The sequence below is a fragment of the Mustelus asterias genome, chromosome 8 (assembly GCF_964213995.1).
Source record: "Mustelus asterias chromosome 8, sMusAst1.hap1.1, whole genome shotgun sequence".
Lineage (NCBI taxonomy): Eukaryota > Metazoa > Chordata > Chondrichthyes > Carcharhiniformes > Triakidae > Mustelus > Mustelus asterias.
The window spans coordinates 102,816,051-102,841,510 of NC_135808.1; the positions used below are offsets into that span (position 1 = coordinate 102,816,051).

At 42.7% G+C, this 25,460-nt stretch overlaps 1 protein-coding gene across 3 annotated transcripts; it reads left to right on the plus strand.

Annotated features, from left to right (window-relative positions):
* The first annotated feature begins 3,057 nt into the window (after positions 1-3,057).
* ipp (intracisternal A particle-promoted polypeptide) lies at positions 3,058-24,152 on the plus strand. Of its 3 annotated transcripts, none has more exons than XM_078218611.1 (8): positions 3,058-3,681; positions 8,301-8,732; positions 12,170-12,352; positions 15,257-15,424; positions 18,319-18,456; positions 20,328-20,447; positions 21,045-21,265; positions 22,317-24,152. In XM_078218611.1, the coding sequence occupies exons 1-8, from the start codon at positions 3,372-3,374 to the stop codon at positions 22,539-22,541; spliced, it is 1,797 nt and encodes a 598-aa protein (XP_078074737.1). In that variant the 5' UTR covers positions 3,058-3,371; the 3' UTR covers positions 22,542-24,152. The 3 variants fall into 3 exon arrangements, with proteins under 3 accessions (XP_078074737.1, XP_078074736.1, XP_078074738.1); XM_078218610.1 differs by having other exon boundaries at positions 3,062-3,681; positions 20,325-20,447; XM_078218612.1 differs by having other exon boundaries at positions 3,067-3,681; positions 12,170-12,325; positions 20,325-20,447.
* Positions 24,153-25,460: the final 1,308 nt, after the last annotated feature.

A 25,460-nucleotide genomic window follows, 5' to 3' on the forward strand; every position in this document is an offset into this window, starting at 1 on the left:
TGAGGCCAGTTCTGGGTGTTGGGATATTTCCCAGCTCGCCGCAACCGTGTTGAAAGAAACTGCCCTATCAGGCCTGATTTGTGCTCCGGGGTCACGGGTGCAAGATGGTGTTGGGCCCACTGCCCTCAGAGGCAGTCACAGGAGCTGCCATGTGCCAAGGCAGGCCTTTTAAACAGACCGCAATGGCTCCCCGGGACTTCATTCCAGTTGTTTCCTTAAATATTAGGCCCTGTAGCCTTCACCCCACATCACCACCCAGTCACTTCTCATGCCACTTCAATAGTCTCATTCCATCTCGTGCCAACCCAGGTCATCCCAGCCACCCCAATGACCTTACACCCTCCAGGCCAACTCACCGGTATCCACCATGGGCACACCTTCAGAGCCAGATTGAGATTAAATAAATTAAAGGTCTAAGTAACCTTTACAGCCTTTCACAGTAAAAAAAATCTCATTCATGAAAGCTGATTCAAAACTTTTAACATCTCTCAAGTATTTAATCCGAGATGAAAACTGATCTTTATTTGTAACCCCACATTGACAGCTAATCCATTAATAACCTATTTGAGTTGACATTCAAACTGGGAACTTGGAACTTCTTGTTGAGATAATTGTGAGATGTGGAACACATCCATGCATTATTAATGACATAATGATAGAATCATAGAGTTTTACAGCACAGAAAGAGGCCTTTCAGCCCAATGTGTCTGCACTGGCCATCAAACACCTATCTGTTCTAATTCCATTTTCTAGCATTTGGTCCATAGCCTTGTATGCTATGGTATTTCAAGTGCTCATCTAAATGCTTCTTAAATGTTGTGAGGGTTCCTGCATCTATCACCTACTCAAACAGTGATTTTTAGATTTCCAACACCCTCTGGGTGAAAAGGTTTTTCCTGAAATCTCCTCTACATCTCCTGCCCCATACCTTAAATCTACACCCCCTGGTTATTGACCCCTCCACTAAGGGGAATTGTTTCTTCCTATCTGACCTATTTACGTCTCTCATAATTTTGTACACCTCAATTATGTGCCCCCTCAGCCTACTCGGCTTTAAGGAAAACAACCCCAGCCTAATGAGCCTCTCCTCGTAGCTGAAACGCTTCAACCCAGGCAATTCTTGAATTTCCTCTGCACCTGAGCTTGTTTACTCCGTGAACCTAGCCCCACCCAGTCATATATCTTTTCATGTTAATCAAGCCCGACTCTGAAAAACCCCAGGGGAAAACATTAAAATAATGAACAGCATTAGCTCAGTTTAAAACAAGCACTTTAGCAATTAAGATCAATTATGCTGCTGTAGTAACAACATGTAGATTGCCGGTTACAGACAAAGCGGCACTAATAATAGAACTGACAGCTAAAACAAATCCTGCACAAGAAACATGACACAAATACATGGATGTATTATATTCAGATTTTAAAAAAGCATTTGATAAGGTTATTAGACAAAAATGATGGCTAATGAGACAGTGACCCAAGCTGGGAATCAAACCCCAGGTCCCTGGCGCTGTGAAGCAGCAGTGCTAACCACTGTGCTACCGTGTCTGACAAATATTAGAACAGAAGTTTTTTTATGTGTGTCACAAGTAGGATTACATTAACACTGCAATTAAGTTCCTTTGACAATCCCCTAGTGCCCACACTCCAGCACCTGTTCAGGTACACTGAGGGAGAATTTAGCATAACCAATTCATCTAACCAGCACGTCTTTCAGACTGTGGGAGGAAACCCATATAGATACGGGGAGAATGTGCAGACTCCACAGAAACAGTCACCCAAGCTAGGAATCAAACCCAAATCCCTGGCGCTGTGGCAGTCGTGCTCACCTCTGTGCCACCATGTCACCCCTATGGGGTTATGAGATAAATACTACAATTATTTTTTAAAAAATATCTTATTTTACTAAACGTTTGCAACTTTTAAATGTTCTTCTGAGGGAATTACCTTCTGCACTGTAAAAAATCAGTTTTTCAGAGCCAGAGAGTAATTGTGACTTAGTATGCTGTTAACAACTCCACACTGAACAAGGCTTAACTTTAATATTGCTCCTTATAGTGGGAATAAGTGTAAAGAGTGTGTAATTCATGTCAAATCAGCTATTTCTAAATGATTCCATCTTCACTGACTGCAATAGCGCAGTAAGAGTTTTAACAACACCAGGTTAAAGTCCAACAGGTTTATTTGGTAGCAAATATTGCAAATGCAATAGCGCACCCAGTGGCCTATCGGAGTATCACAGAAACGTCCGGCTGTCAGTGTTGAACTGCGCATGTGCACATACCAGCAGCGGCAGTCACTGAGATGCAGTGCAGACAGAGGCCATTCTCATACCACACACTCTGAACCCCTCACATTGATTAGCAGGAGCAATCGTCAGCTGGAACTGTTTCATTTCAACACAGTAAATAGTAACCGACTCGGGTTCAGAATGGAAATTCATACCGCCCAACCCTTCCAGCTTCTTGGAGAAGCAACAATTATAATTGTCAAAAATATAAACAACGTCCTTTGGATATTAACATGGATGTAAGGGAAAATGGACAATTTGTTTTAATAATGTTGGTTGTTGTGCCAGAGTAAATCAGCGCCTCCCGCAGTCCCGGAGGACGCAGCGCCTCCCGCTGTCCCGGAGGACGCAGCGCCTCCCGCAGTCCCGGAGGCACGGCGCACCCAGCTGTCCCGGAGGACGCGGCGCCTCCCGCAGTCCCGGAGGACGCGGCGCCTCCCGCTGTCCCGGAGGACGCGGCGCCTCCCGCAGTCCCGGAGGCACGGCGCACCCAGCTGTCCCGGAGGACACAGCGCCTCCTGCTGTCCCGGAGAACACAGCGCCTCCAATTGTCCCGGTGGACACAGCGCCCCCCGCAGTCCCGGAGGACACAGCGCCTCCCGCGGTCCCGGAGAACACAGCGCCCCCCGCGGTCCCGGAGAACACAGCGCCCCCCGCGGTCCCGGAGAACACAGCGCCCCCCGCGGTCCCGGAGAACACAGCGCCCCCCGCGGTCCCGGAGAACACAGCGCCCCCCGCGGTCCCGGAGAACACGGCGCCCCCCGCACTCCCGGAGGACGCGGCGCACCCAGCTGTCCCGGAGGATACAGCGCCTCCCGCAGTCCCGGAGGACCCAGCTCACCACCCAGCCCTCTAGGACGTTGCTGAGGACCATCCATCGGGGCCTGCCGGCCGGCGACCTGAGGCAGCAGCCGATGCGGGGCTGGATTCCCCCTCCTGGCAGGGAGGATTAGCGGTTGAGGGAGGTGACAGGATTGATGGGGGGTCGGAGGAGCGGGTTGTGGATGTGACTGCGGGAACCCCCGGGGGGGCTCAGCCGGCCGAGGGCCGTGTGGCGGTGCCAGGCTAAGGGGCTGATTTGATGGCTCAGTGCGTGTATCCGAAGCCGGGGCCGAGCCCGGCCTGCGAGCCGGCGCGGTGGGCCGGTGATAAACACGCCCGGGCTCTGCTGGCCCAGATCAACCGCATGAGGGCCCGCGCCGAGTTCTGCGATGTGCAGCTGCAGGTGGAGGAGCAGCTTTTCAGCGTCCACAAGCTGATCCTGGCCGCCAGCAGCCCCTACTTCGCAGTGCTGTTCGCAGGAGGGATGCAGGAGACCGGCAAAGACCTCATCCAAATCCATGGCATCGAGGCAGAAACCTTCCGCCTGCTTCTGGAGTTCATTTACACAGGTAACGGTCACGCTAAACTCTCAATATTTAGTTATTAGTGTCACAAGTAGGCTTACATTAACACTGCAATGAAGTTACTGTGAAAATCTCCCAGTCGCCACACTCCGGCGCCTGTTCGGGTACACTGAGGGAGAATTTATCATGGTCAATACACCTAACCAGCACGTCTTTCGGACAATGGGAGGAAACCGGAGCACCCGGAGGAAACCCACGCAGACACGGGGAGAACATGCAGACTTCACACAGTGACCCAAGCCGGTAATTGAACTCGGGTCCCTGACGCTGAGAGGCAGCAGTGCTAACCACTATGCCACCCTGCTTGATAAACCCAGTGGAAAAATAATTGGCAATAAAACACTGGAAGGAGGGAAGAAGAATAATCAGCAGCTTCCTCAGCATCTGTCAGAGCAAGAGTTCAGGTCTAAAGCGAAATCCTTCAAACTTTTCTGACCAAGCTTTCGGTCATCTGATATCTCTTTGTTTGGCTGCACTTCACTTTTTATGCCTGACCATTCTCTGTGAGATACCCTGGCACTTTTTTCTACATGAAAGGAGCCATATAATTGCACATTTTGTTGAACTAGGATAGTCCATCACGGAATGCCCTTTCTCCTTGTCGCCAGGTGTAATAGGGGATCTTTTAAACACCTAAAGGTTCAATCTATCTTTTTTCCTTTAGAGTGTTCGCTGGACCTGTTATGTGTTCTCAGCAATTTCAGTTTTTACTTTCACACAATCACTGAATTGTTACAGAATGAGACCATTTGGCCCATCGTGTCTGCATTGGCTCACCAAACGAGCATCATGACTTAGTACCATTCTCCTCCTTTTCCCCATACCCATGCACATTATTTATGTTCAAATAATCATCTCATGTCCTCTTGAATGCCTCAGTTCAACCTGCCTCCATCACATTTCCAGGCAGTGTGTTCCAAATCCAAACCACTTACTGTGTGAAAAAGCTTTCTCTAACCTCACAGTTTCTTTTGCAAATCATTTTAAATATATGCCCTCTCATTCTTGATCCTTTTGTGAGCAGGTACAGTTTCTCCCTCTCTATTCTGTTTAGCCCCTCATCATTTTGAACATCTCTATCAAATCTCCTCTTAGTTTACTTTTCTCCAAGGACAACAGTCCCAACCCGTCCAATCTATACTCATAACTGAAGTTTCTCATCCCTGGTAATTGTACTTCTTGTAAACCTTTTCTGCACTCTCTCCAATGGGTTCACATCCTTCCTGTAATGTGGTGCCCTGAACTGTACACAGTATTCCAGCTGAGGTCAAACTAGTGTCTTGTACAAGTTCAGCATAATCTCCTTGCTCTTGTACTCTATGCCCCTATTAATAAATCCCAGGATATTGTATTATTAACTGCTCTCTCCACCTGTCCTGCCATCTTCACTGATCTATGCACATATACATCCAGGTTCCTCTGCTCCTGAACCCATTTAAGAATTTTACTCTTATTTTATATTGTCTTCACATTCTTCCTACCAAAATGCGTCACCTCACATTTCTCTGCTTTGAACTTCATCTGACACCCATCTGTCCATTCCAGCAACTTAGTTCTACATTGTCCTCTTCACAGTTTATAATGCTGCCAAGTTTTGAGTCTCCTGCAAACTTTGAAATTGTCCTTGCAGATTTGCAGAACTTTTCTCTATTTGTTTAGTACTATTTATAGTGGCACCAGTGTACCAGATAGTGCTGGGCAATTCAGAATTAGCTACTCTAAAGCATGCATGCACAGGTGAAGTTCTCCAACCCGTTTAGTGTGGAGTCCAGAGTTACTATTCAAGTACTTTCAAGTATTTTATTTGTTCCTGTTGGAGCCATCGCATTCTTTTTCTGAACTGTCATGCCTTTGAAAAATCATAGTCAAAATGTAACAGAGAACTTTGCATTTCTGCTGACGTGATAGTTACTCACTGCTACATCACGATATGTTGAAGGATATGGGGGAAAGCCGGAACAGGTTACTGAGTTGGATATCAGCCATGATCATAATGACTGGTGGAGCAAGCTTGAAGGGCTGAATGGCCTACTCCTGCTCCTATTCTTTATGTTTCTATGCTTTTCAGGGAGATGTCCTCGTGTTGGTTATGCTGTCATCGAATACAAAAGTTTCGATCATTCAGAGTGGGTAGTAAAGTTGTTATAAATGTAATGTTGTATAGATAATATTTCAATTGTGGGGGCACATGTCATGCTCAATATTTGATCTTATCACTTTTGAGTGGGAGGGATTTCACAAATAGAGCAGGATTTGTTCATTGCAGAATGGTGTGAATTTTTTTCAAGTTAATTTGTTAACACGATGTGCTCGACTGACTGTTGTGTGTTTTGTGACAATCTGTACTGTGTATCCTGAAATAAAGGCTGCTGGACCGTCAGACGGAAGGATCAGAAAGCGCCGCTCCATGGTTTCTCAAATTCATTGGTTTGCTACTTATAGATTGAATTTAATCATGTACTTACTGTGCTTTTTACATGTTTTACATATTTTAATGTATGTGTCTTTTTCCAAGTCTTCAACAAGATGCTCCCTGTGTGTAGAAATGCAGAGTTGGCATTATGTTTGATGCCACTGTGTGAAAAGAGACAGAAGAAATAAATCTTCCTCATATTTAATAAATACATTATTTATATGAATAACCAGATTTTCAAGATCTTTCTGAAGACCGTTCAAGGCCTTTTAAAAATGTAAATTATTTTTTCAAGATAATTAAATTGAAAAAACTCTGTATAGCAACTATTTTAGAAAGATCTGTTTTTGATATTTCGCATGAAGGGTTGCAAAGCAAGAAGAATCATCTTAAGATTACATACTTGATCTAAATAGAGTATTTCTAACTTTCAGACAATGTTACGGAAGTGGAAATAGGCAGTATGAGTGATATGAGGTTGGAAACTCATCTTGGTGTCAGATTTGATGGCAAGGTAGTGAACAGTGTAGTTCAACTTAGTCGCAGAGAGGGATGGAGTTAGTAGGGATTGAGTTAGTGACGGCAACTTCAGCCTTGCTAATGTTTCGTTGGAGGAAATTTCTGCTCATCTAGCACTGAATGTCAGAGAAGCAGTCTGATAATTTAGCAACGGTGGCGAGAGATAGTGTGAGGCAGGACCAGGTGCCTCTCCAGCACATGTGGGAAAACCATGTCAGCCATGCCTGACAAAGGCAGCTGGTTGGGATTGTTGGAAGCTGGTCACCACAGCCACAGGACATCTCTGCAGAAGTTCCACAGGTCTCCGTCCTCAACCTGATTATTGTCAGCTGCATCTTCAGTGACCTTCCCCCTGCCATCACATCAGAAATAGCATGGCCATAAACACTGGAATTCCCTCCCTAACTCTCTCTGTGTCTGTACCTCACTTTCTTTCTTGAACATACTCTTTAAAAACTACCTCTTTGAACAAGCTTTTGGCCACAATATCTGCTTATGTGGCTCTCTATCATATGTTTGTTTTATAATACATCTGTGAAGCACCGTGAGATGCTTTACGAATTTAAGGTGTGATACAAATACATGTTATTGTTCGACTCCATTTACTACTTTGCCGATAATGAAGCAGTCCATGCCAGTTTGCAGCAGGACTTGAATAGCATCTATATTTGGGCTAACAAGGGTCAGATAACATTTGCCCCATGTAAATAAATGCCAGGCAATGATGTGATAAAGCCCAGCCCTCCACACACAAACCTTCAATGGCAGTAACATAACCAAGGCCCCCTAACATGTACGCATCTTGTCCTGGAGCTTAACTGAACCAGGCATATCAACACTGACCACAAGAGCAGGGTAGAGACTGGGTTGGTGCTGACTCAACAGCTGACCCTTCTCACCGAGCAGACTCAAGTCTGGAGCTTGATTGATGACTTGCGCAGGTGGGTGCAGTTACAACAACACTGAATAAGGTCAGTAGCACAGGGATGGAGCAGTTTGAATCGTTGGTGTTCCTGGAATTTGATTCCGTTGTATAATTCATGCATCATTAGTGCACTCTGGCTGCAGAATGCAATATTTACGACTCTGCAGTAACCTGTCAGGTTACTTGGACAACACTTCTCATCCCTGCTGAACTCGATCACTGAAAGCAGCGAGCAATGATGTTACGGGAGCATGAAGCCTCGAAGTCACTATCCTAATTCAGACATATGTTGTTGGTTCATCATCACTGGGTTTAAATCCAAGAATTCCCTTTCATAACACAACTGTGGGGAGCATCTTCACAAGAAGAACATCCACTATCACCTTCTCAGGGTCAGCTAGGGATGAGCAATGAAAACAATCTTGCTCCAGAACCAATAAAAATAAATTTGGAAAGTTCCATTAGACAGGAACAAAATAATTAATAATGGACCATTCACAGTGTGAGCTGAGCTAACTGACCAATGAATGAATGATGAGAAAACCCAGAATATGCTAATGACCGTGCATTCAGTGCCTGTTATGTTGTTGAAACTGTTTCTTTGCAGAATAGTTGGTTCTGTCGTCTTTAATTTGAAGCCCCATTAGAGTGAACATGGACAAGTTCAGCTAACCCCACGACGAAGTAAGCAGTCCTCTTTTTATGAGCTTTAAATGCATTTTCTTTCTTTTACCCCATGTCAAACAGGTATCATCAATGTCAGCATAAAAAATGTGCAAGAGGTGATCCTTGCAGCGGATATGTTGCAGTTAACTGAGATTGTGAACATGTGCAGTGATTTTTTAAAAGGACAAGTTGAGCCTTCAAACTGTGTAGGGATTTATCAATTTGCTGAACAAATCGCCTGCCATGATCTCATAGAATTCAGTGAAAGCTACATTTATGTGCACTTCCTGGAAGTTTGCAAAACTGAGGAATTTATGGGATTAGAAAAAGACCTACTGGTTAAGATTTTAAAAAGTGAAGACCTCCACATTGAGGACGAATATCAAGTTTTCACAGCTGCTATGGAGTGGGTTCTCAAAGACATGGGCAAAAGGAAAAAGTGCGTGATTGAAGTTCTGGATCCTGTTCGATTCCCTCTGCTCTCTTCACGGAGGTTGTTCAAGTACATTGAAGGTATGATAGTGTTTTGAGTATTCCACATTCTTGGGCTAATATTGCTAACACTTCAGTGTTTTCTCAGAATGTTACTTCTACATACAAGTGGGACCTTGCTGTGCACAAACTGGCTGCTGCATTCCTCTACAAGCGTTTATTATTGGTGTCTGCTCGTAATGTGAACACAGTAAGAAGTTTAACAACACCAGGTTAAAGTCCAACAGGTTTGTTTGGTAGCTCCGAAAGCTTGTGTGGCTTTTGCTACCAAATAAACCTGTTGGACTTTAACCTGGTGTTGTTAAACTTCTTACTGTGTTTACCCCAGTCCAACGCCGGCATCTCCACGTAATGTGAACATGCAGAGTATCTGTCAACCAAGCTATTTGACTATAGGGGGCACAACAGTCAACTAACCATCTGTATTTACATCATCTACTTCATAGCAGGACCTCGGGATAGGAATTCTTCCCAGCCCAGGAATATGGAGGTCAATTGCAATATACTCCTGAAATACCAAGATCCCCTCTCTGATCTTTCTAATCTGTAGGTTTGATACTCGCCTTCAATTCCAGACCACACAGCTCCAGAGCTCATTACAGCTTGAGTCTAAACATGGACAAAAGAGCTGAATACCAGAGAGTGACTGCTCTTGACATCATAGAATCCTTCAGAATAGAATCATAGAATCCTACAGTGCAGAAAGAGGCCATTTGGCCCATCGAGTCTGCACCAACCACAGTCCCACCCAGGCCCTATCTACATATCCTGTAAGGAATAATCATTAAGACAACATATATTGGAAGGAATAATTATTAGGACAAGTAGGAGATAATAATTAACATAGAAGAGATAATCACTACTTGAGAAGCTCTCATATATCACATATCTTATTAAGCATACACATGGATACTCACATAAATGAACATAGAAGCTGAAAGTAATTTCTTAAATAAACGTGAGAAAGTCAGACAACGGGAAAAAAGACTTGGCATAGCAGGATGCCCTACAATGGTTGAACAAGCAACAACCTTGGCTGATTAGACAATAAACTTCAGATAAGAAGGCAGGATGTAACCACAGTGATATAGCACATTCATTAGTGAAAAAACAGAAAGAAGGCAGATAACGTAGGTCTAGTAAATCATGGTGGCTAACGAAAAGTGGCCTTGGGGTCTGCAACAAAAAAACCTTGACTGTAAGATAAGAATGATGAAATATGAAGCTAAATGTGGATAAAAAGGACTGTCAGAGCACTGGTTTTTTGGATTCATCTGGAAATCCCGGCTTTATTGAAATGTATTAGCTAATAAAGCCTTGCTGCCTGGAAGATCAAGACTCAGACTCTCTATTCTGATTGATGAATTCTTCTTGCCGTCCACGGGGAACCACGGCAATCCCTACATATTTGCCCACTAACCCCTCTAACCTATGCATCCCGGGACACTAAGGGGCAATTTAGAATGGCCAATCAACCTAGCCCGCACATCTTTGGACTGTGGGAGGAAACCGGAGCACCCGGAGGAAACCCACGCAGACGCAGGGAGAATGTGCAAACTCCACACAGACAGTGACCCGAGCTGGGATTCAAACCCAGGTCCCTGGAGCTGTGAAGCAGCAGTGCTAACCACTGTGCTACTGTGCCGCCCAAAGCAGCATTTGACCAAATGTGGCATCAAGGATCCCTACTAAAATTGAAATCACTGGGAATCGGGAGGGGGGCATTCCACATTCTGGAGTCACATCCGAGCGCAAAGGAAGATGTTTGTTGGATGCCAATCATGGTCCCAGGACACCGCTTTGGGAATTCCTCAGGTCAGTGACCAAGACCCAACCATCTTCAGCTGCCTTATCAATGACCTTCCTTCCATCCACTGGGCAGCATGGCGGCACAGTGGTTAGCACTGCTGCTTCACATCGCCAGGCCCAAGTTCAATTCCAGCCTGTCTGTGTGGAGTTTGCACATTCTCCTTGTGTCTGCGTGGGTTTCCTCTGGATGCTCTGGTTTCCCCCCACAGTCCAAAGATGTGCAGGTTAGGTGGATTAGCTATGCTAAATTGCCTCTTAATGTCAAAGGGATTCGCAAGATGAATACATGGAGTTACAGGGATAGGACCTGGGTGGAATTGTTGTCAGTACAGGCTCAATGAGCTGAATGGCCTCCTTCTGCACTGTAGGTATTATATGATTCGATGATCATTAGGTTAGAAGTGGGGATGTTTACTGCAGTGCTTAGTTCCATTCACAACTTCTCACATTATGAAGCAACCTGCACCCACATGCAGCAAGACGTGTGCAATGTTCTGTCTTGGGCTGATATCCTTGAATCATTACCGAACAGAAGGAGGCATTAGGCCCGACTTGTCTTTGTCTTTGTTGACTCACTGAAGCAACAATTCACTTCGCACTGCTCCCCTGCTTTTTTCCCTTAGCCCTGCAAATGTTTCCTTTTCAGATAATGATCCATAGAAATCATAGAAACCCTACAGTGCAGAAGGAGGCCATTCGGCCCATCGAGTCTGCACCGACCACAATCCCACTCCGGCCCTACCCCCACATATTTACCCGCTAATCCCTCTAACCTACGCATCTCAGGACTCTAAGGGGCAATTTTTAACCTGGCCAATCAACCTAACCCGCACATCTTTGGACTGTGGGAGGAAACTCATGCAGACACGAGGAGAATGTGCAAACTCCACACAGACAGTGACCCAAGCCGGGAATCGAACCCAGGTCCCTGGAGCTGTGAAGCAGCAGTGCTGACCACTGTGCTACCGTGCCGCCCTAACCACTGTGCTACCGTGCCGCCCAGTTCCCTCTGACCAGAAATTTAGCCGGACCTGCCACATAAATGTTGGCCTGGTCTTTCACGAAACAGTAGTCGCAGTCAGATTGCTGCTCTGACTGACCATTTCTGTGTCCTGACGCAGCTCTGCATTACTGTCCCGATTTCCGAGCCTGGCTTCTAACCTTTGTGGAGTGCCCCGGGGAGTAGGGAAATTGCCTGCCTGAGCCATCGTACTGTTAAAGACTACTTCATAAGAAAATAAGGATCCACATACAATTTGTGCTGTTTCCTGGAGTTGTGCAAACTGTATAATTTTACGGTGCCCTGATTCAATCAAATTAAATGCTCAGAGAATAATGAAAACCAATAAGCAGAGAATCAAAAACGTCTACCATATCCATTTAACATTAAAACCTACTTCATCCTACCTTATTAGTTGAATTCTCCAGCTGTCTCTTATAGTTTAACCATTGCAACAAACTAATAATATGCTCAATTCTCAAAGTAGTGCCATGCCAGCCTACACCTATTTATTTCCAACACAAATGTTTAGCTCCAATTATTGATGGCTCTGATGCTTTATACTTTGTGGTGTAGGATATTCTGTACAATGCTGTATATCTATCTGTTTGTTGGGGTAAATACAAAAGAGTCTGATTCCTACCTCCAGGTATACCTGATTTTAGTCTGCGAGTTGCCCTGCAGAAGTTGCTGGAGGAATACAGGGAGGTCAGTAAACCTCAGAAAGAGAACAAGTTCTGCAAATTGTCATCTGCATCAAAGATTCGTCCCCGAAGGAAGGCCAGGAAGTACCTCTATGCGATAGGTTATCTTCTCGTTCTTTGTACTTTCTGTAATTAGATCTTTAAAACATTTAAAATGACATTTAGACATTTAAAGCAACCAATGAGATGAAGTGCATCATCATTACCATTGGTAGGTTGTACGTGTTTACCAATTGGGGGAACATTGATGATCACCCTCTTGCTCAATAATTACGAGATACAAATATTTTATATAATTGTAAGACAGGTGGGATCAAATGCAGTGATCTGAAACACAGCAGCTGAAAACTAATACATTATGTAGTGACCCCATAGTTTAACATGTTTTGTGCACTGTTCCTTTTGCATCCATTACTGAACATTTCCTGAATTTTCTTAGGCTGCTTATGATGCAGGTCTGCTGCAACGTTTGATTTCCAACAGTTGGAGACAGGATTTCCCACTGTTACTTTCCAAACAAAAATCCATATGATCCTAATTGGAGGGGAGTACAATGGTTGAAAATGTCATGAGTAGTTTTTTCCCTGCTTCCCCAGAGATACTGTTCATCTCACGCAAGTTGCTTCAGAACACAGAAACAGGCCATGATAGCATTTATGCTCCACTCGAGTCTCCTCTATCTTTCTTCATCTAAATCTATCGCCGTAACTCTCGATTCCCTTCATCCTCCTTCGCTTGTCTAGCTTCCCCTTAATGTATAAATATATATTATTCACCTCAACCCACTCCCTGCCCTCACTAATCGTTGTTCTAAGAAGTTTTTCTGGTGGATTTCTTGAAGATTATATGATATTCATGGCAACTAATTATGCTCTTCCCCACAAGAGGAAACATTCTCTCTCTAAAATTAAGAAAGATTTTGATAGAATGAGTAATGGTCTTTATTAGGTCATCTATTAGCCTATTTTTCAAGAAGGAAGATCCAGCATGTCAGTTCTTTATTGATATGTAAATTGAATGCAACATTGGGTAGTCTTTGCTGAATTCCAAAATCCTTCTTAATTTCAGTTTGCAATGCCTTTAATTTATGAGGCCTGAAGCCCTTTTTGTCACTTAATAACCGTCTATGATCAGAACACCATTCACTTCACTCCTCTTTTATTAGGATTGTAGTCATAGATTAATATCTAAGAGATTCTAAACCCTTTCAGCAACAAAACTAGTGGCTGTATTTTTAAAGCCCACTTTCAGTGAAACTTTAGGTGGAGTTTTAGGTAAATAAAAAAAAATCAGCCTGTAATTTGCAGCCCACGATGAAGCAACAGCAATCACCACCGATCTTAAAGAAAGCTGTTCTGAAAGATCGAGCAACCTCTAGGACGAGAATTTTACTTTGTTCAAATGATTGTAACTTTGATCACTGCGGTTCCCAGCTTTGAGCTACAGTAAAGTCAGTAAACTATCTCGGCAGCTAATCGTGCTAAAGAAATCTCACAGGCAGCAAATCAGGAAATGAAAAACACTAGTAATAATGGAACTTTTTAAACATCTCACCCTTGTACTTTTTCAAAGCCTTTCTTTTCCTTCTCATTGCATTGTACCCTGGATATCTCTGGTCATCCATGGTTCTTTGGGCTTGTTATTCCTACCTATCACCCTAGTGGGAGCATGCTGGACTTGTACCCTCTCCATTACTTTTTTGAATTCCCCCTACTGCTCTTCTGTCGACTTTCCCATGAGTAGCTGTTCCCAGTGTACGTTGCCTTTTCCTGTCTTATTTTGCTAAAATTTGCTCTCCTCAATCCAAACTTCTTTTGCAGCTTGTCTATTTCCTTGTCCATAACAAGCTTAAATTGTACCATGTTGTGATCGCTATCACTAAAATGCTCCCCCACCACCACCTCAACCACCTGTCTGATTTCATTCCCCAGAATCAGGTTCACTGCAGCTCCCTCCTTTGTTGGATCCTTCACATATTGTTTTTAAAAGTTCTTCTGTACATATTTCAAGAAATCTACTTCATCCAAGTCCTTAACCCTATGTATATCCCAGTTAATGTTGGGAAAGTTGAAATTACCTGATATAATAACCCAATTGTTATTGTTTTTACCTTCACAGACTGAGCACACATTTGCACCTCAATATCCCTTTGACTATCTGGGGGTCTATAAAAAACATTTAACAATGTGGCTTCCCCTTTTTTATTCCTAAGCTCTACCCACAAAGTTTCATTTGATACCCCCTCCAAGATATCACCTCTCCTTACTACAGTAACTGACTCCTTAACTAATAATGCAATGCCTCCTCCTCTTTTCCCTCCTCCTTCTATGTCCCAGAATGTTGAGTTGCCAATCTGTCCTTCCTTCAACCATGTCTCTGTGATGGCTACTATATCACATTTCCACATGTCCATCATTGCCCTCAGCTTATCTGTTTTACTTGCAATACTCCAGGCATTAAAGTAGAAGCTATTCAGCCTGGCCTTACTCCCTTGAAATTTATTGAGAAGTAGTTATTACTCAGATCGTCATGAAAAACCCAGTTACACCTCATTCAAGAAATATAAACTTTTATAGGGTTTCTAACAGTGATACAAGGTAAAAAAGGGAAGTTCTCAACTGATCAATTAATTTCATTGATTGTTGACTCTGTAGGTGGGGATTTTGCCAGGGTGATAATGTTGGCAGTGATTGGGTTATGTTGTGTAAACTGTGGAAGAGCACTGAATGACAGACCTCAACTTCAGGAATTTTGGTTTATTCTGTGCTTGTGCTAAATCCTGAAGTGGACGCTAGATTCAGCAAAGTAATGGCACGAACCCCGACAATTCACTATCAAGAACCCTGCAAATTCCAAGCCATGCTTTCCAAGGAAATTGTATTTTTCCGATGTCCTTCATAGAACTCCAGTGTAAAGTTACAGTTAATGAATTAACTAATTAAAAATTGACCTTTATACGTACACAGTATACTTGCGTCATAGTACCTGATTGGGCACCACTGAAGACATGTTTTATCATTTCTTTTTACAAGGTGGGTACACGCGGCTTCAGGGGGGTCGCTGGAGTGACAGCAGAACTCTCAGTTGCGTGGAACGGTTTGATTCATTCAGTCAATACTGGACAACAGTGTCGTCCCTCCACCAGGCTCGAAGTGGCCTGGGTGTAGCAGTTCTCGAAGGGATGATCTATGTCATAGGTGGTAAGTGAAATTACTATGGTGTGAACAATTACATAGAACAGTACATAGAACAGTACAGCACAGAACAGGCCCTTCGGCCCACGATGTTGTGCCGAGCTTTATCTGAAACCAAGATCAAGCTATCCCACTCCCTATCATCCTGGTGTGCTCCCTGTGCCTATCCAATAACCGCTTAAATGTTCCTAAAGTGTCTGACTCAAATAGCTTTTATGCTAGTAGAGTATAAAATCTATGGGCAATGGTGGCACAGTGGTTAGCACTGCTGCCTCAGAGCGTCAGGGACCTGGGTTCGATTCCCAGCTTGAGTGACTGTACAGAATCTGCACATTCTCCTTGTATCTGCGTGGGTTTCCTCCCATAGTCTGAAATATGTGCTGGTTAGGTGCATTGGCCATGCTAAATTCTCTCTGTGTACCTGAATAGGTGCTGGAATGTGGCAACTAGGAGATTTTCACAGTAACTTAATTGCAGTGTTAATGTAAGCCTACTTGTGATGTTAATACATAAACTTTAAACAATCCTCTGTGGTTTGTGACTTGCCCACTGTCTGTAATTGAGAGCTTCAGGGGAAGTTCTCGTCACCTTTGATCTGTGGAGGAGTATTTTGTCTCATTTCTTAACCACTTGATGTTAATGCTACTATATTGAATAAAGCTTCAGTATAAGCCTTTTTTTTGAGCAAAATGAGAAATACAAATATGGTTGGCCTTTTATTTTTATGTCCGAAAATACTGTGGCTACATCCAAGGTTGTGTGGATTTATTTTTCCTGAACTTGTGGCACAAGTCTAACTTCTCTGTGCTCTGACTACATTCCTAACCCGCTGCTCATAATCTTTATTTGATTTTTTTTTGTTCATTCCTAAATTTTGTTCTGCTATACATATTGTTATAAAGGGGAGGTTGATTCCCCTCTCTGAGAACTAACACTTAACCATTCAAAGAGGAGTACCTCACTTCATCATCTGTTAAAGTGAGTGAGAAATAGTATGATCTGCTCTTCAGCAACCTTTCATGATTAAATCAAAATAACTACCTGAGATTCTCTCTGTAAAATCAACAAGTAACACTTTATTTACCTAACTAACAGTGAACAGGTTAACTAAACTATTAACAAACCGAATAAAACACTAGTACTTGTTCTTTGTTAGTGGAATGCTGTTTAGATAAATACAATTCCCACTTATCAACAAAAAAAATAGAATTTTTAGTCACACTCAAAATTTCAACGAGGTTTGTCTTCTTCCGGAATCTTAGAAACATAGAAAAACTACAGCACAATACAGGCCCTTCAGCCCACAAAGTTGTGCCGAACATGCCCCTACCTTAGCGATTACTAGGCTTACCTATAACCCTCTATCTTACTAAGTTCCATGTACTTATCTAAAAGTCTCTTCAAAGACCCTATCGAACTCGCCTCCACCACCGTTGCTGGCAGCCCATTCCACGCACCCACCACCCTCTGCGTGAAAAACTTACCTCTGACATCTCCTCTGTACCTACTCCCCAGCATCTTAAACCTGTGTCCTCTTGTGGCAACCATTTCAGCCCTGGGAAAAAGCCTCTGACTGTCCACTCGATCAATACCTCTCAACATCTTATACACCTCTATCAGGTCACCCCTCATCCTTTGTCTCTCCAAGGAGAAAAGGCCGAGCTCACTCAACCTATCCTCATAAGGCATGCTCCCCAACCCAGGCAACACCCATGTAAATCTCCTCTGCACCCTTTCTATGGCTTCCACATCCTTCCTGTAATGAGGCGACCAGAACTGAGCACAGTACTTCAAGTGTGGTCTGACCAGGGTCTTATATAGCTGCAACATTATCTCACGATAATTTTCTCTCTTCTTTCTTTTGTCTGGAATTTCTGGCTTCTTTTGGTACTTGTCCTATTCAGATACGGCTTTGAGCTAAAAGGTTTTAGCTGTGGCAGAGAGAGAGCAGTCGCTGCTGTGGCAGAGAGAGAGCAGTCGCTGCTGTGTCAGAGAGCAGTTGCTAACTGTCTCTCTCTCTCTCTCCCCCTCTCTAAAGCTGTGAGCTGTGGCAGAGGCAGTTGCTGGCTGGCTCTTAGATCCCCGATGACATGCCAACATCCCCACAATAGGATTGATTCTCAGGTTACCAAAACATCAAATTCAAATCTGATAGGTTGCTGTTATTCAAATGCATATTTTAAATTGATTGGTTAAAATTCAAAAACACTGCTGCCTGGCCTCTCGACACAATGTTTCAGTCTGTGTACTGCATGTACCTGCTAAGTACAGGAAAAAAATCACAATGTTTTTAACAGGGCCATGAAATGCTTTCTCCTCTTAGCATTTTACAATTTTTTATAGTTTTACAAACACCTAATTCTAACATTCTACTCAACTTCGCAATACTATGTACAGAGCTGCTTTGCTAAGATTGTTTTGTCCATACTGAAGATCTTTTTTTTTTCATCAAACCTGGTCCTTCAAGGAGACTTAGCAGATGGTGCTTCATAACCTTCGCTCCGAGATCTCTCAGAGTTTCTCTCTCAAATCTAGGATTCCAAAACCTTTTCTTCTAATTAATAAGGACAATTTATTTTCTTGCTGTGATTGGCTGTAGTTCCTGGTCAACATGAGTTTATTTATTTCGATGGCAAGGTGGGGAGGAAATTAGATAAAGTTTAGAAAAATCCCAGTAAGTTTGTAAATTTACAGAAATCTCATGACTCAGAAAGTTGACAGAGGTATGGGTGGTTTGGAAAATTTGGGGTTGTTTAAATCTCACTTCACTTTAATAGCAACTGACTGACTAAGTTCAAAAATAATTAACATTTCCAATCAGCATGACAGTCATGTTTGTGATGACTTGCAGATAAGTTTAGTTTGTTACATTTTTAAGATAATCTTGCAATTTTTTTAAGGTGAAAGTGATTCCATGATTTTTGACTGTGCTGAACGATATGATCCAGTTACTAAACAGTGGGCAGCTGTGGCCTCTATGAATTCCCCTCGATGTGGACTTGCTGTGTGCGCCTGTCATGCTGCTATTTATGCTCTTGGTAAGAATATCAGCAAAATATATTCCATATATCTGGTACTTATAAATTGCATTTAGCCCTATAAGACTCTGAGAAAAAAGTGTTTCAATCATGTAATGGCCTTCGATACGCAGAGGGACCTGGGTGTGCAAGTCCACAGACCCTTGAAGGTGACGTCACAGGTGGAGAAGGTAGTGAATAAGGCATATGGCGTGCTTGCCTTTATAGGACGGGGCATAGAGTATAAAAGTTGGGGTCTGATGTTGCAGTTGTATAGAACATTGGTTCGGCCGCATTTGGAATACTGCGCCCAGTTCTGGTCACCACACTACCAGAAGGACGTGGAGGCTTGAGAGAGAGTGCGGAGGAGGTTTACCAGTTGCCTGGTATGGAAGGGCTTAGTTATGAGGAGAGATTGGGTAAACTGGGGTTGTTCTCACTGGAAAGACGGAAGATGAGGGGTGACCTAATAGAGGTGTATAAAATTATGAAAGGCATAGATAGGGTGAACGGTGGGAAGCTTTTTCCCAGGTCGGTGGTGACGTTCACGAGGGGTCATAGGTTCAAGGTGAGAGGGGGGGAGGTTTAACACGGATATCAGAAGGACGTATTTTACACAGAGGGTGGTGGGGGCCTGGAATGCGCTGCCGGGCAAGGTGGTGGAGGCGGACACACTGGGAACGTTTAAGACTTATCTAGATAGCCACATGAACGGAGTGGGAATGGAGGGATACAAAAGAATGGTCTAGTTTGGACCAGGGAGTGGCACGGGCTTGGAGGGCCGAAGGGCCTGTTCCTGTGCTGTATTGTTCTTTGTTCTTTGGTTTTGTTAAATAACGTTTCACTATTGTAACAACGTTTTTTTTTGTATGTTTTGGACACGTTCTTGTCAGCCCTATGCACCAAGCATGTTAAATAGACACATGGCTGAAAAAGCTCATTGGCTTGGCTGGTATTAGACCAGGGCAGCATCGTGGCACAGTGGTTAGCACTACTGCCTCACAGCACCAGGGACCCGCGTTCAATTCCCAGCTTGGGTCACTGTCTGTACGAAGTCTGCATGAAGTCTGCATGTTTTCCTCGTGTCTGCGTGTGTTTCCTCTGGGTGCTCCGGTTTCCTCCCACAGTCCGAAAGAAGTGCTGACCATGCTAAATTCTCCCTCAGCGTACCTGAATAGGCGCACAGTGTGGCGACGAGGGGATTTTCACAGTAACTGCATTGCAGTGTGACTAAGCCTGTTTGTGACACAATTTAAAAAAAAACTAAACTAAAACATTATTACAAATTTTTGAATGACCGAAATATGGGAATTCCTCCAGTGACTTAGTTGTTCAATTGTCAGGTAGCCAATAGGTCCTGAGGGCCAACAGTAAGTTGAACAAGCTGTCCTATTGTGGACCTGGAAGCATTTTTCTGATTTTCATAGAATCATAGAATCCTACAGTGCAGAAAGAGGCCATTTGGCCCATCGGGTCTGCACCAGTCATAATCGCACCCAGGCCCTATCCCCGTAACCCCACTTATTTACCCTTTACTTCCCTGACATTAAGGGGCAATTTAGCATGGCCAATCAACTGAACTCACACATCTTTGGATTTTATTTACAAGTATTTAGTTTCCTAGTAATTACTTTTTATATGAGTCTGACTTAAAACCTTTGCAGTGGTAATGCAGAAGAGCAGTCATGTGGAAGTAATGACTCCTTCGGAATGCATGAGATATATGGGGAAACATTAGGAATGAATATACAGATTTTGCAAATAAGTAAACAAATGTAACAAATTTTACTTTTCAAATTTACTTGTGTGCCAGGAGAGCAGTTTTGTGAGATTGAGGATTCAGAGCTCTTGTTATTTATAATCAGTGCGCATCTTTTGATTATTTTCAGGAGGCTGGGTAGGAGCAGACATTGGGAAGACGATGGAAAGATTTGACCCCGCTGACAATAAGTGGGAAGTTATTGGCAACATGGTTGTCCCTCGGTACTTCTTTGGCTGTTGTGAAATGCAAGGTCTGACACTACCTACTAGAACATGACTCATTGATTTATTTTTTCACTGACGTGGTTATTAAGATTGTTTGTGGTAGATGTCACTGCTGTGCATGGAGTTACAATTTTATAAACCTGAGCAATCTGCCTTCCGCCCTGCCACGGTACCAAAAACATTCTTATCAAAGTCACAGATAACATCCTACGTGACTGTGACAAAGGTATACAGTTCCCCTCCTCATTTTTCCCAAACTCTCTGTAGCCTTTGACATGGATGACCAAGCCACCTTCCTCCACTGTCTCTCCACTATCATCATCTCTACCTGTCCTGAGTCTAAGTGGGGTCATGCAGCAGTCTTCCCACTCAAAAGGCCATTTCTCATGTATGAACCTGGATAATGTTTGTCAATAAAGAATTCAACATGAATTTAATTATAGCAAATTTAGACCAATCCATATATGTTTGCTCTCCTGCAAGGATTGCGAGCATCAGTTCAGAAGCTCACTTTTCAGGACTTTAAAGCTTACACCAAAAACATTTCCATAGATTTGACAAACTTCAAAATTGAAACTAATAAATAACAATACAAGTCAGAAATATCTGTAATTATTTCACAGGTTTAATTTATGTTGTTGGAGGTTTGAGTGACTCAGGGTCAGAACTCTGTTCAGCTGAAATGTTCAATCCTATCACAAAGCGTTGGACAACATTAGATGATATGAAGACAAGAAGAGCCTATGTTGGAGTGGCTGTTCTGAATGACTGTGTTTATGCTGTTGGAGGGTGGAATGAGACTCAGAATGCTCTGCGGACAGCAGAGAAGTATTCACTTCAGGAGGTAGGTGGAGTGATTTTATAATTTTGTTATAACAATTTACTTTATAAACGGTTGTTTAAGGATTTTCATCCTCATTTTCATTACTCAATAATATTGAGTCAGATGATTTACGGTCACACCATGTAAAATTTACTCTGAAAAGAGCAGTTATTGCAATAAAAGAGACCCTTTGAAGAATTGGTAGAGCTTGACGTTTCAGGCAGCATACTATGCCTGTCGTCTGGAGGAATGACTGGAACAGCTGAAAAGGGTAGTTATATCAAGGGGGGGATGGGAATACAGTCTGGATCTCACTGCTGATTGGTCAGGCTATTGTGTTTGTTATGGGTCAGTATATGTTAACATTCTTGCTTTTGAATGGTCAATGGTGCAGAATAGATGGTAATCTGTTTCTTAAGGAAGGGAAGCCAGATGTCACTGATGAGAAGGCCACCATCATAGGGCCACATGGTGGCACAGTGGTTAGCACTGCTGCCTCACAGCGCCAGGGGCCCAGGTTCGATTCCCAGCTTGGGTCACTGTCTGTGAGGAGTTTGCACGTTCTCTCTGTGTCTGCATGTGTTTCCTCCGGGTGCTCCGGTTTCCACCCAAGTCCAAAAGACGTGCTGATTAGGTGCATTGGCCATGCTAAATTTCCTCTGTTGTACTCGAACAGGCACCAGAGTGTGGAGACTGGGGGATTTTAACAGTAACTTCATTACCGTGTCAATGTAAGCTTTACTTGTGACACTGATAAACTTTAAAAAAACATCTTGGAGGATGGTGTTGATACAGTTCTTCAAATTGAGTTTATCTTTATCTTACCTTTTTTGCTCTGCCTCCATTACCTCTACAAATTAACTGAGGATCCTAGCACTATCATTACTACTGTGAATGATGTTAAATGGTCTTGCAAATTAGTGAGACCTGTGCCATTACTGTGGTGTATTGCTAGTCTTCTCAAGTGGCCCACCAAGGTGAACTGGTAGATCGTATCAGTGAAGGCAACTTGCATGATTTGGTGAATTCAGATTTCTTTTTTCCCTTCCCTCCCCTGTCCTCCTTTTTCCAGGAAAAGTGGTTTGAGGTTTCACCTATGAAAATGGCAAGAGCTGGCGTTTCGGTCATTGCTGTTAATGGCCTTCTTTATGCAGTAGGAGGAAGAACATCAGGTCGGGATTCCTCAGCTCCAGTCACTCTGGACTCTGTTGAAGTGTATGATCCTCATACTGACACATGGATGGAAATTGGGAACATGATAACCAGCCGCTGTGATGGGGGTGTAGCTGTGCTTTAACAGTTGATTGCCTTCTGATACTTTTATCAAAATGACTCCTGATGGAGAAAATCAGTATGTCAAACTGAACTGTCACCACCTACTTCCATTGTGCTAAAGGAAACTTTAATGCGTTTGGACAGCTACCATTGGGTTTCAAGTTGAGGCCTCAGTAAAGAGCTGGCAACATTAATGCTCATGTACAAACAAAGAAGTGTTACTTAGTCAACAAAATGTGTACATATTTCTATAATTTCATTTTAAATAAATTTGATTTAATGAAAGAAGTGAATTTCAACACATGCCCTTGTCATCATCAGAACAGATCTTCGGTTGACATTGAGTCATTATCCAAGTTAATGTCAGGGTTTGGAAATTCTAAAAGCAAATACAATTACCCAAAACATCAAACAGCTGTCTTTTAAGCTACGTTTTCATTTGAATACAGTGCAATTTAGAAAAACATAAACTTGAAAACCTTTTTTTGTACAAAATTTCAGTTTGGGTTGTGGGTATGTTCAGTTAAGTTTTCCTTTAATGTAACCGGGTGAGTATTTCTGACGGTGTTTATGTTGTGACTTAGTTGAACCATTGGCTTTTCTAAGTCATGTCAAGCCTACACTCGACCTGAAGATAGTTTTGCATCTTACCAGCATTTCAGCATAAGCACTTGGAGTGTGAGATAGCTGAACAGTGACTTACGACCATGGGGCTTTATGTATCAAATAACGCTGTACTTTGCTCTGTATGTATGGATTGATAAATACTGATGGTTTATTTTATATATATTTTTCTTAATAAATGTATTCAAGCATAATTAATTATCTAAACAACAATGAAAAATGGGATGCTTTTTAAGATTATTCAGATATGTTGAATTGACAATATTTCACAGAAGGTGGAACAATATCTTCAGTTTTTCATCCTTCCACCATTGGTAGCTGCACTTCAATTCACAAAGTGGAGAGCTCTGGAATTTTCTCTTTAAACTCCTCCATCTTCTCCCCTTTTAAATCGCTCCTTAAAACTACACCTTTGACCAAACTGTCCTAATATCTCTTTGTGGCTGGGTATTGTACATTATCTGATACAGCTCCTCTGAAGTGCCTTAGGATGTTTTTAATTACTGTGTTATATATGAATGAAAACGAAATTTACTGTTCCATTTCATAGGAATATTTGAATAATATTTCTTATCATTAAGAAACATACAGTTGTAGTTTTATAATTTGTATTGTCTTTGCATTGTATTTATAGGTTTTCTTATTTATATAAACCTGATATGTAAATGTTGAATAACTGGTTGTAAAAAGTGCTGTTTCCAGAGATTAGGGCCTTCCAAAGGCTGCACAAATGCTAGGTGGTACATATTTACAAATAAATAATGATGTAGCAGACGGAACCAGAGAGATGCTGCAGCTCTTTAAAATCTCCAGGCCAGATGGTAAAGATGGCTCCCCGATTGGAAGCAGCAACAGTTGCTGGTTTCGCGCTTTAAGTGCATTGAATCTGCCAAAGTCAGTTTTGTGCATGTGTATGCAAAGAAAGGAACTTCAAAGGCTGGACAAAGAAGCCCATGATGCAAAATAATCTTTAAAATAAAATCTGTTAAATATGGTGCTCTTGTAACCTGAGCCCCACAAACCAAAAGCAGGTACGGTCACTCTTTAATTAACTGTCAGTTTTAAAGCAGCTTGTTATCTGAATTTAAAATATTTAGATCACTTGTTTCTAGGGAACATTGAGCAGTGGTCTAAATAGTACAGATGAAGTTCAAACACCAATATATTTTACCAACTGACCATTACTATTTCCAGATTATTCACATCACCGTGAGAGTTCTTTGAGTGACAAACAATACTTACAGGTATAACAGTTTTGTTCATCTCTCCTTTAGGTGGATTAATTGTAAAAAATATATTACCCAAGATGGATTTTAGTTTGACACTATGATTCAGAGTGATTCACTGGGTGAGCATTTTATTGCTACCAAATCAAGTTTTTAATGCAAACTCAAAGTGCAAACTTCAGCTCAGGTAGCTAATGTTTAAACAGAGGATGCAATCAAAAATGTCAATACTGCAAAACAGAATATTTTAAAAAATTCTTTCTTCAAGAACTGTTACAGTTGGGAATTTTTACACTGGATGTGCTTAAATTCAATCGCAGTACCACTCCAGTAAATATGCTAGAATGCTTAACAAACCAGGGTATTTATCCATATCTACTCAATACAAATATAGCAGAGTGGCACAGTGGTTTGCCCTGCTGTCTCACAGCACCAGGGACTTGGGTTCAATTCTGACCTTGAGTGACTGCATGGAGTTTGCACATTCTCCCGGTATCTGCCTCCAGGTGCTCCGATTTCCTCCCTTACTCCAAAGATGTGCAGGTGAGCTGGAGGGGCCATGGTAAATTTCCCCTTTATCCAAAGATGTGTAGGTTAGGGGGATTAGTGGGGTTCTCTTTATATATTAACGATCTAGACGACGGGACTGGGGGCATTCTGGCCAAGTTTGCCGATGATACAAAGATAGGTGGAGGGGCAGGTAGTATTGAGGAGGTGGGGAGGCTGCAGAAAGATTTAGACAGTTTAGGAGAGTGGTCCAAAAAGTGGCTGATGAAATTCAACGTGGGCAAGTGCGAGGTCGTGCACTTTGGAAAAAAGAATAGAGGCATGGACTATTTTCTAAACGGTGACAAAATTCATAATGCTAAAGTGCAAAGGGACTTGGGAGTCCTAGTCCAGGATTCTCGAAAGGTAAACTTGCAGGTTGAGTCCGTAATTAAGAAAGCAAATGTAATGTTGTCATTTATCTCAAGAGGCTTGGAATACAAAAGCAGGGATGTACTTCTGAGGCTTTATAAAGCACTGGTTAGGCCCCATTTGGAGTACTGTGAGCAATTTTGGGCCCCACACCTCAGGAAGGACATACTGGC